The sequence below is a fragment of the Mya arenaria genome, chromosome 17, assembly GCF_026914265.1.
Source record: "Mya arenaria isolate MELC-2E11 chromosome 17, ASM2691426v1".
NCBI lineage: Eukaryota > Metazoa > Mollusca > Bivalvia > Myida > Myidae > Mya > Mya arenaria.
This window is the reverse complement of record NC_069138.1, coordinates 54,251,712-54,264,333: the sequence shown is the minus strand read 5'-3', so window position 1 is coordinate 54,264,333 and position 12,622 is coordinate 54,251,712. Positions and strand designations below refer to the sequence as shown.

The following is a 12,622-nucleotide window of genomic DNA, read 5'->3' as shown; positions in this document are numbered from 1 at the left end:
TTTCAATATTTTTTTCTACCTGCAATTTTCAACCAACATTTCGTAAATACAATAAAATCATTACCAAATATAAACAGGTCAAGCATATAAAAAAAATTCGTAAATTGTATGTTATTTGGTAATATTCAAACATCAAAACTACAAAACATATTAACTTTACTACATTACATTAACATTACCTTGACATCTAAAAATGATACCCTTATTAAATTGAAATAATCAATTATACTCGTGTCTTCATTTTTGACAACTATAGCTGCAACCTGTTCTCTCCCATTGCAGACAAAAAAATCGAAAAATGCTATACCTATAAAATCACTAACGCCCTAGAATAATGCATGGTCGTGTTATAAAAAGTCTGCAGCGTTACGATTTGAACATAGGCGAGCTCTAAGGTTATTCTTGGTGAAAGGATGTTTCTGTTTGCGTGCCATTTCATTGCTTTGCATACACTCCACAGGACAAATAGTGCACACACGGTTCACTTAGCTTGCAAGGTGTTCTTTTGAGTCCACATGTGTGTTACTATTAATCATTTACATGCGTTCATATCTCTATCGTTAATTATTATCTTAAGTATAAAAAACATCAATATTTGTAAAGAAACTATATTATGTTCCAACGTATTTAAATAGCACTTACCGTTATGAGTAATACTCTATAACCAACGATTGCAGGTCCTCAAATAACAGACATGACATATTGCAGGAGTTAACGTAAAATACAATACCATATTGTGCAATAAACATAAAAGCAAGCATCGATTTCATTGTAATGGGTGTCCCATTAAACTACGCAAACTTTCTGACCCCGTTCAAATCAATCAATGCCATGCGTGAATCACAGGTACAGCGAAACTCTATACAAAGTTCTATGTTACCTTAATATTTTTGTATCACATATATTTTTTTGGTTTTAAAACTGAAAAGTCATCAGCAATTCTAAGTTTAAAAAATGAGAAAAAGTAAAAGGAACATATTTTCGTAAAATCCTGACAAACAAACAATAATTTCACCGAAGATAGCCAAGACCTATCGGATAAATGTTTGATAAATGTTTCGTCGATGAAGGGAATCTCAGGGACATTTTTGGGTCATAGTCTTTGATGACAACTCACGAGTTAAGTTATGGTGCGACATAAGTGCGACTTTGTGCTATTAAAAGCGAGTTAAACACGGGCTTATTGGATGATTGGCATTTTATTTTACAAAACAAAATCCAAATAATACTTATTGATATGTTGCTTTCATATTAATTATCACGGTATATCTCCGTTGCAAGTGGATGCTGGAAAATGATACAACTCCTGCAATACTGTCCCATTTTACGGACTCATTACTGAATAACATGTTGTTTTTTTTGTAAACGTATAAAGTCATAATGCAGCAACATTAAGTAAATGCATAATGCAGTTTGACCAGTTTAATCCATTACATTGAATGCATTGTTGAAAACCCTAGTCCCCATTACATGTTTGAGCTTAATGTAAATATGATAAGTAAACTCACATGACACTAGACAAACTAGTTGAATAACCCTAATGGAGGGCCTCACAATTAGTACATGGAACTGTACTGGTATTATGAGCAGTGCTAGCTGTATGAATGATTTATTATTAAGCTACAATATAGATATAGTAGGCATATCTGAGCACTGACTGCTACCTAGAAATGCACATTTTATAAGCTCTGTCAATACAAATTATTTATCGCATATTATTACGGACTCCGATCTCAACATTATGAGTAATAGAAAGGTCGGCAAGGGTGGTGTTGCTCTCCTATGGAAGCGAGAGCTTAATTATTGTATAAATACCCTAGACATTGATTCTGACAATATTGTGGGCATACAGTTCATGATAAGCCCAAATAACTATGTATTTATCTTTCAGCTTTACATTCCCTGTAAAAATCATTCGATCTCACGCTACACAGATTGTATAAATGAAATTGAAAATATTTTATGTATGTATGCTGATAAGGGTCAGATAATACTTATGGGGGACTTTAATACAGAGTTACCCTCTCATGGCATGAATTACCTTCACAATCTTGATTCACGTGGTAAAATATTAATGCGCTGCATTGAAAAATATTCGTTGTATAATATTGTGACTTCCAAATTATGCTGTGGTGAACTGTATAGCGATGTACCATATAACTCTAGTCGAGAAACACTTATCGATCATGTTATTGTTAATTGCTGTGACAATGTTAAATCTTGTGCAATAATTGAAGATACAAAGTTTGTTAATGTATCATCTCACCGTCCTATTGTATTTTGTTTAGAATTTAACGTAGCATATAACAGGCCGCCCCCAACAAATAAAGTCATTATAAACTGGCAGAACGTGAAGACTACGGATCTAGAAAAGTATACAGCGTACCTAGAGAGCAGTGAAATCATAAATCTCGCCATGGACTTTATCATAAAGGACACACAAGATATAGATTTACTCTATGAAGCTATTGTTTTAATTTTGAATTTAGCAACTGATCAGTGTATACCTCGTGTGAAATATAAGCCATTTATCAAACCGTATTGGAACGATGAATTGACATCACTCCACGAAGACATGAGGCACAACCGAGACATATGGGATAATGCGGGCCGACCTCGCGCTGGAAGAGACCTGCATTATGTGAACTACAAAATCTCTAAAGCTAATTTCAGACGTACACACAGAAAAGCAGTCGATGAGTTTTTAAAACAGCAAGAATCAAATATTGACAGAGCAGCCGCATTAGACAACAACGAATTCTGGCGCCTTATTAAACGCAGACATACACCTACCACGGAACACAAAAGCTTTGAGATGAAATTTAGCGATAAAACAGTGTCAGACCCTGTAGACATAATTAATGGTTGGGAAAATTATTTCACGGAACTATACTCGAAAAGTCAAAACATACATTTCGATGAAACATATGAACGTGAAGTTATATCCGACTATAACGCGGTTGAACAAGAAGTCAAATCAAAGACCGGTATTGTGTACACTGTCAAAGATAAGGATGTAGAAACAGCATTAAAACATGCAAGAAGCGAAAAGCGTGCGGCTTTGACAAAATATATTATGAAAATATAATGCACGGCGGAGCCAAACTCATCAAAGTATTAACGATGTTATTTAACGGCATGCTACGTCTCTCTCACACACCTATAGACATGAAACGTGGATTAATAATTACAGTTTATAAAGGTGGAAATAAGAAGAAACATGACCCTAATAGTTATAGGGCTATCTCATTGTGCTCGAATATATTGAAATTATACGAGAAGGTCATACTAGATCTGATAAAAACTGACGGCAGTATAAAACTAAATCCAGAACAAGGAGGCTTTCAACGTAATTTTAACTGTGTTATGACGTCACTTATGCTTTGCGAGTGTATTTCGTTTGCAGCAGAACAAGGATCTCGCCTATATGCCTGTTTTCTCGATGCCAAACAGGCCTTCGAAAATGCCTGGATCCAACTGCTCCTCTTGAAGTTATATAGAACGGGAATAGTTATTACGCTTTTTAAAGCAGTGTCATCGTTTTACACAGACTGTTACAGCCGTGTCCTTTCTAATGGCTATGCGTCAAATTGGATCCCTATCCAACAAGGGACCCGCCAGGGCCAATGCAGTAGCCCGATTATGTATCTGCTATTCATCAATGACCTTATGAACAAAATAGAGAAAAGCGAAAACTGTTTTAGTATTTACAACATAAAATGTGGGTGTCCAACTTCAGCAGACGACATGGTGATCCTCTCTTATACCAAATCCGGCCTTGACAAACTTATTGAAATGTGTTATATAAACTCATGTGAAGAGCAATATTACTACAATAACTCCAAATGTAAAGTTGTAGTTTTCAATGATAAGCCACATGAACGTAACAGACAGTGGAAGCTCTGCAATAGTTGCATTGAAGAAGATAAGATATATACGCATCTTGGAATACCTTGCGAACAGCATCTATCATTAAATACTAATATATCAGACAGCTGCGATAAACTTCGTAAAGCGTTTTACAGCTCCGTCGCATGTCGAGGCCAAAAACACACTGAATCCTTTGACTAACAAACGGATATATGAATCAGTCGTATTGTCCCGTGCACTTTATGGGACTGAACTCTGGTCAGAAGTCACCGTGACACAGTTACTTCCCCTAGAGACACTTCATCGTCAATATATAAAGATGATACAGTCGGCTCCTAAACACGCCAGAACGGATGTAGTATTCAGCACATTAAAAGTGTACCCCATTATGAATCTCATTGATAAGCGCAAATTACTACTGCTTGGCCAATTATGCCGCCTCGATGAAAAATACACAGTCAAACAAATATTCGTAAACAGACTGCTTTCCTGCAAAATGTTCCCGATGAAAGCAACAGGCTTCATACCCGATATATTGTCGATTTTGGGCAAATACAACCTGACACAACTTATAAACACTTACATCCAATCCGGACATTTCCCCAATGCGAATGCGTGGAAACGAACTGTTAAAGTCGCCATACAAACTACGATAGAGGACGAATGGAAGAAGCGTTTATCAACAGACAAAGACTTGGTTCTATTTAGTCAAGTACATAACACATACGACATATGCAACTTTTGGCATTTCAGCTCGCTAAATCCGTCATATAATGGGTGTTGCTCAAGAGCCTATAACTTAATGTGCAAACACTTCGAGCGACGCTATGATAGGATATGTTCAGGAGCGGTCTTGTCTACTCATCATTTGCATTACATGTTATACTTTTTTGCCAATGTCATATAAAAATACGCACATGTTTATGGTTATATTTGGCAAAAGTGTTAGGTAATTGTCGATTCACACAGTTTTGTGCATTTGAACCTGAAGATCAGGTCATCTCGTTGTTCAATGGTTTGGTTGTCTTTGACTTAGATGATCACGTCCGTCTATGTTGTTTCAAGTATATACTTCGAACACTGTATAAGATGAATGCTTACTAAACACATTTAATTGAGTACATGATTTGTAACTCTAATTAACTGCAGTACTGTTTATAATCTATTTGCAATATAGACTTTATTTTATATAGCCTGTATCTTAGAATCGATTTAAGTATGTGTATATATATTTGTATATAGTTAAATATATTTGATTGTAATTATTGCTCACTATTTACATATAATGCACATGTATGCTCTTCTTATAGGAGGAAATAAAGAATATATATATATATATATAAACGCAGGCAAGTGAATACCTAGATAAATAATTACGTATACAGTCAATTGGTGTTACCACAAGTAAGTTGGTGTTTCAACTTCAATAATAAAACTGTTGCGTACTAACCTGCAGTAATTGCAGAGAAGCAGATAAAATATAAACAATCTGCATGTATCTGAAACTTTTCTTATTGACGGAATTTCTGACAATAAGATAGTTACGCAATCTTTAGCAAAATCAGCAGTGTTTTACTACTCTTCGAAGGATTCCAAATGGTTTTAGTGGTATAGAAAGCGACCCAATATGTCAACGTTTTGTCTCAGCAGGGCTAATCCATGTTATAACACACACACAAACAAACACGTCTCTAAAACCTTATTGTGTCTCATTTAGTCCACGAATATTTCTTCATTTTTTTGCGGGGGATCTTAATGAATCATGGTCACGATACAATAAATTCATATCATGTAGACTAAGCTGTTGTGGCTTGGATGTAATCAATTTTGCACACTAATTTATTTGGTGCGAGAGAAACAAAGCAACGAAACTCTTTTAGAAGCATAGTAACATCAAAAGCAATGTCATAAAATAATATACAGTGACAAAACATACTACGATTAGATCAATTACCTTCAGTAATATAAAATTACCACAGCAAAACACATTAAGAGATGTAAGTAGTTATTGGTTGATATATATATATATATATATATATATATATATATATATATATATATATATATATATAAAATTCATATTTTGAATGGTAATGTAGTAATGCAGTTGAAAACATATGGAAAAGCCCAAATAGCAGAAATCGAGAGCCCGTATATATGTTTTTTTTTTCGTTGCATTTTAATAACAAATATAATATTGATGTTTATAAAAATGGAATGTACGTATAACACCAGGACAATACATATTTATTGAAACTGCTTCTTGTAAATTCTTATACTTTATACTTACAACACCGCCAACTTTATCTCAAATGTTCAGCTAATAATTCTATTTCAAACTAGATGTGGACCGTATTAAATCATTGTAAATGTTTGCGGTTAACAATACTATATTAAACAGGAGGGCCAAAATGGCCCTAGATCCTTCACCTGATTAAAATTACGAACTAGTCAGTGGTGCTGTTAAACAGTCTCTACATGAGGCTACATACCAAACATAAAGGGTCCGGGCCTTGTTGTTTAGAAGAGTTTACTATATATAAGTATTTGGAAAGTTTGTGACCCCTGTGCGGGACCTCGTTTGACCTCAGGACATAATTTGTAAACAGCTTGGTAAAGTACTAGTGCGTGAAGCTGTAAACCAATTACAATTATCTGGCCAACTGGGGGATTCAGAGATGTTTTAAGTTTTAAAATAATGACGGCGGGCGACGGATAACGGACGCCGGACATTGGCCGATCACAATGGATTAAAATATGATCACATATATAAGATGTGTCCAATATGATTTACACCAAGTCAATAAAAATCCTAAAATTGTCTTAATTAAAATTAGAAACATTTACAGGACGTTATTTTGATTTGCATTTGATTGACTTGCACGATCTATTTCATAATCATGCTTTATTGCTTGCTATGCTTCTAGAAGGTTTAATTCATTGGTGAATGAAAATCGACGACATAATTACAGTGATTGTATTTAATAAGGTTTTCTCAGTTGAAACAGAGAAAAGTGTTTACTTAAGTCGGCTTCGAAAGCTAAAACTGTTAAATTGTCAGTGAGACTAGATGCCAATCTTGATTACATGGGTCAAAACGATCACTATTTCAACATGTTGTGTGCAAACAGAACGTTTCATGCATCAGGTGTTGAAATGGAAGAAACCCTAAAAACCTGAAGAATTTCAAAAATTCTTAAGATATTTTAGAAATTGTCGTACCTTATGGGTATAGCAGTAATTTCCCTCTTCATTACATGCAAGTTCTTGGTTCGAATATAATCAAAACAATGCCTGGTGGTTAATAACTCTAAAAAAAATGAAAAAGAAAAGGACAACACCACTATATATCTTAAGTATTAGTGTTTGATTTTCGCTTTCAAGTTCCGCATCAGAAATTTTATGATAATAAAAGTGGAGTGTTTATCCATTATGATCATTTCCTAGGAAAGTATATACATACTTCAAATTTTGCCTTTTTTATATATACAACGCACTGGATACTGAAATACTAATATCCCTCATATGGAGACCATTTGAAGTAGTCACTTATACCTGTTTACAGCTGATTTGTAAAATTGTGCATTTTCTCCTAACAGATATGTCTGTTTGATGATGACGTTATATACATTTACGCCTGGAATTGCCGATCAGGAGATTTATCAAGGAAGTGAGCATCTATAGGTGTCGGATTTGCAACAATTGGAAAATAGTGCCATTCCGTTCTCTTTAGAAACCTTACTCCTAAATAAGTAATAAATAGAATATTTATCCGTTTTATATAAAGCCATATGCGATTCCATTTAAATGGTTGATCATTAGTAAGGTAAATGATCTAAAACTGCGACGAATATAATTGGATTTTACTGTCCAAGTTGAGTACGACCCAAGTAGGAGTGTAACTTGAGCGCACTTCCATACAAAGAGGACTAATATCAACACATTGGAACCGGAAGTAAACAACAATTGAATTACAATGCCTCTATGCACATAAGAGATATACAGCTCATAGCATTAATCTCGAGAAGTGCATTGAAACACTCTGGAACAGAGTAGTTGGTTCTCATAGCGTTCCTTAATGCACATTATAGCTTAACTAATATTTTATTACAATACGAGAGGTCAGCTTGAAGAATAAATCATTATCACGAGGTCGTTTTATTGTTGAATTATGATTTTATGAACCTATTATTTTAATGCTTTACATAGAATCGACGGTTAAGGATTAACGGTCTAAGTTCGCAACTTGTTCTTTGTGACAGAGCACTCCTCCAATCTACATGTTTGTGACTGTTTTTTTTTGTGTACTGATATTTACATTTACACCTCCGTTAATTTATCAAAAATATATTATGTTTGACTATTTAAGTTTTAAAGCTGCACTCCCACAGTATTGTCGTTTTGACAACTTTTTTTGTCTTCGAATGAGCTATTTTTCCTAAAATGTATCGAAACCAGTGATGCAAAATTGCTGACAAAAGGTCAGATCATAGTTTTTCATAAACGTTCGAAATATGATATTTCATGGCAAAAAGAGATACTTACGCTTTCAGAAAATATTGTTTTAGTGGTTTCCCACATCTTTGAGATCTGTGCTATTGTGAGTTATCTTAAATGGTCGAATTGAAGGTGGTTCTGAGACAAAATTAAAACAAATGTCAAAACTGTCAACCTGTGAGAGTGCAGCTTCAAAAGATAATTTTCGTATAAACGAACTAATTGTATAAACTTCCCTAAAGAAACTACATTATTTTTCTCAGAAATGTCAAGAAAGCACTTAATTTTAATGAGTAATTATCTGTAGCCAATCGCTACACTCTTCAAATGGCAAACATGACATATTGCAGGATGCATTATCACACTGAGCAATGATCATAGAAACATGCTTTGATAACATCGTAAAGATTGTCCCATTAAACGTAGCATACTTTCCGACCCCGTTGAAATCAATGCATGCATGAGTCACAGTTACACATTTATGACATCTTTATAGTGTTGTGAGATACAGCAACAATCCATAAAACATAGAGTTGTGATAAAAATATATTTGTTCGGGATGTAAACTGAATACACCAGAAAGGAGACATTGGTTTTTTAAAAGTTTATGAATGAGAGAAAGACAAAGTCACATACTATCTCACAGTCACATTAACCCGAAATGCCACAAACTCGCCAGAATCCTCCGCAGATGGCCACGAATTATTGGGGGGACTGTTTAATGGTAATTCTCGTACAGATGTATGAACTCTCTGGAATACATTTTGGGAGTAATCAGATTACGTGACTTTTACGACACCGAACGAATTACTTGGACATTAGTTCGAAACTCATGCAATACTTATTCGTCTTCGTACGGAATTATATCAGAGTTTGGGGCTTGAATTTGTACGAATCTAAAGGAGTTTGTACGATTTTTAGTTCGAGTGTGTACGATATGGCGCGACATAAGTACGACTAAGTACGATATATGGCCAGATATAACAGCATAAGATACTAATTGAATTGTGTTTTTCATATTAATTTTCCTGAATACTCTGTGCGCACAGAGGTCGAAAATTGGCTCAGGCAGAGCAATATTAGATAAGTGCTTTCAAGATATGGAGACCCATTTTTAAAAACAATGCCTTAGCTTATGAGTTTGGATGTATCGTAGTAGAAACGTATTTTTGCTTATAGTCCTATTTCTCATAAAAAATATTTATTCCATAAGACATAATTATAACAAAGCGTGTTCTTCTAATTATAGTGCAAAACATATAATTGCATAGTTTATTAGTTTTTCGGCATGCAGGTAACACAGCACAGCATTATGATTGATTCAGATTATATAAAATGACTACCAGACACATGTAAAGATAAATAGCCACTGATGAAGATATCACTGATGGAATGCTGTCCATTGAAAGAAAAATCCTACGAACAAAAGTCAGTGAACATACTTTTATAATCATCATCAAGACTAATATGAGCTTTAAATAGCTGTACTTAAAGATGACATGTTTCTGTTTCATTGTGGTTACTGACATAAAACCTCTTAATGAACTGTAATTTAGTTCCCGAGGATCGCATTCTCGTTCACCAGAGCGATGAAGCATAAGATTTATCAAACCTCTGCTGAATCTTCATAAGTTTACTCAGTACAATTCTATAGAATTATTTATGAATCTGTTTGTTTCTGCCATTTAAACCAATAATCAATTGCCTAAAACATCAAATAAACCAGCACTGAAATTGAAATAAGTTTAAATTATGCATATGTTTAATACATGTATTGATTTACTATAAAATGTGTTCGGATCAATATAATTTAATATTTAAAATGCATTGTAGAAAAACAGTCATCCTTAACTAATACGCTAATTTGTACATAATATATCAGCTAGTAGTATGTAGGCAATGCTATTGAACATTTAATCTATTTTATATTTCATTTATTACTACATAAAAACATAAACCTAAACAAATAAAATCTAGAAATGCATACATAACTTACGCAAACGGTAAATTATCTTAAAAACTGGCAACACTTGTCTTGTTTTCCCTTCTACTGGATCAACTATGATTTACATTCTAAATTAACAAAACAGTTTCGTACTAACCTGCAGGTATTCCAGACACGAAGATAAGAAAACAAACAATCCGCATGTTTCTGAAAAGTTTCGTAATAACTGAATTCCTGACAAGACATAAGTTGTACAAGCTCAGTGATGATATAATGATTCTAGACGGTTCCTGCGCATATTAATCGCAATTGCTCTTTAGACACCGTTAAGTGTTCACACAATTTTACAAGTATGTGTAAACGATGTGTAAATTGTTGCTTTCTCAAGCTGAATTGCTTTGCACAATATATATATGCTTAGATGTTGCTGCAGATTAAAAAAAATGTGAGATGTACGTAGCAAGTCAGCTATTTATTTTTCGTTTTAGCATTTTACTTAATGTAATTACGAAACGTTTAATTGTTTCTCGCAAGCACATTTCGAATAGTGTTAGAAATGAACAAGGAAATCCGACATCCTACCGACGTCTGTCATAGTTTGCCTATAACATAACTGTGTCCAAGAATGTTTGCTCCAATATCTAGCTGCTTAACTAAATGAATCATGGTCACATTCTAGATCATGAATATGGCATGACATATTTTAATGTCCCTTGGCACCATCTGATATAAACACGCGATTTATTTTGTGCCAATAAAAAGCAACGATTATCCGAAACAATGTCTGGCCAAAGTGGAATGCTTCTTTACCATGCATCAAACACTTTAGCACGCTTTACATATGGCTTTGACTTTGTGTGTAGCATTAGTTTAAATTCTCTATTTTAAATATATATCATTTTAAGATTAAGACATGACGTTAAATATGTTCTGTTCTTTAACAATATGTATAGGTTACCGCATGCATTTTCGATTATGAATGATCACTTCTTAAAGCGAAAGTTGAAAACTACATGCCTTAGGATTTCCCTATTTATAAAGTTTATAGCATGATTACTTAAGTAAATTGCCCGTAACATCAGGCACCATAATTCATTTTTAAACAACACATCTAAATCACACAACACTCTGCGCTCATATTGTTTATAACGTGAGGTTAAACTATTGTCGAGGTGACTTGTGAAGTTTCGTGCCAAGCTTAAGCACAACACGACGTTTCTTTACTGGATACCTTACCAGCGTGTGTATACCACGTGATAAATTGCGTCATAAATGCTACATCGGAAGGCAATATTTTGCTTCAAATGGTGGTATACACACACTGCTTACCATATTTATAAAACTCTAAATACATACACGCATGAAGATGGCATATATAGCGAACAGTGTCGACTAAAAGGTAGCTTTGTTCAAATATATGTTCATCTAACAAGTAAAACAAACATTTACAATTGAATGTAAACAATTTTAAATGCAATTTTGACAACTCCCCCCACAATTACCAATAGTATTCATATGTTACATAAAACGCGAGGAAAGTTCATCATGGTGCAGTGGATATGATCTCAGACTGAAAACCAGGGTCGTGTGTTGCTGCTGGACAAATGAAAATATTTCCCAACTTTACCTTTTTGCCATTGTGAATGTTACGTGTCCGCAAATTTCGTTCAGGATCAACTGAAGATGACATTGTAACCGAATACTGTCGCCGGTTGCAGGGCCTACCCATCTGCCCCTTGCAGTGCCGGGACTTAGGCATAATCATCCGATGACAAACGATTTTCTTAGGCCACAACAAATTGATTCTTCGTTCTACGGATTTTGCCAAAAAAAGTAGCAGCGAGCGAGCAAAAAAATATAAAAATACTTTTTATTTAAATTAAAGGCAATTCAGAGGCGAGCGCAAAGCAAAAAATTAAAAAAAAAAGTTTGACTTTTCAAATTTATCAAACAATTATGTCAAGAAATGCGTTTTATTGCAAACATAGGTTCTCAGTTATAAATGAAAAGGTTTTGATTGTATCACATGAAAATCTGTCTCAATATTAAACAAATTGCAATAACTATTAACTTCGCCGTGGTTACAATTGACTGGTGCATAAATACAGACTGTTTCTAAAACATTTACAAGTCCTACTATTTTTATCTGTTTATAACAATTATGAGTGTATGAAAACTGAGAAATGCATTTTAGTATTTAGAAAATAACTCACGAAAACATGCTCAATTGTTGTAAGTCGTGTGTCCGTGTATTTTAATATAAGTTTTGCACTCAAAATCCGATTTAGTTATTATTTAACACTAAATTTT

At 34.1% G+C, this 12,622-nt stretch overlaps 1 protein-coding gene across 1 annotated transcript in view; it reads right to left on the bottom strand.

The window, feature by feature from the left end:
* Positions 1 to 11,016, bottom strand: part of LOC128223966 (protein lev-9-like) — a 55,609-nt gene extending 44,593 nt beyond the window's left edge. Inside the window, exon 1 of the mRNA XM_052933510.1 lies at positions 10,470 to 11,016. Within this exon, the coding sequence (XP_052789470.1) occupies positions 10,470 to 10,515 (46 nt within the window). The 5' untranslated portion in view covers positions 10,516 to 11,016. The remainder of the gene's footprint in view (positions 1 to 10,469) is intronic.
* Positions 11,017 to 12,622: the final 1,606 nt, after the last annotated feature.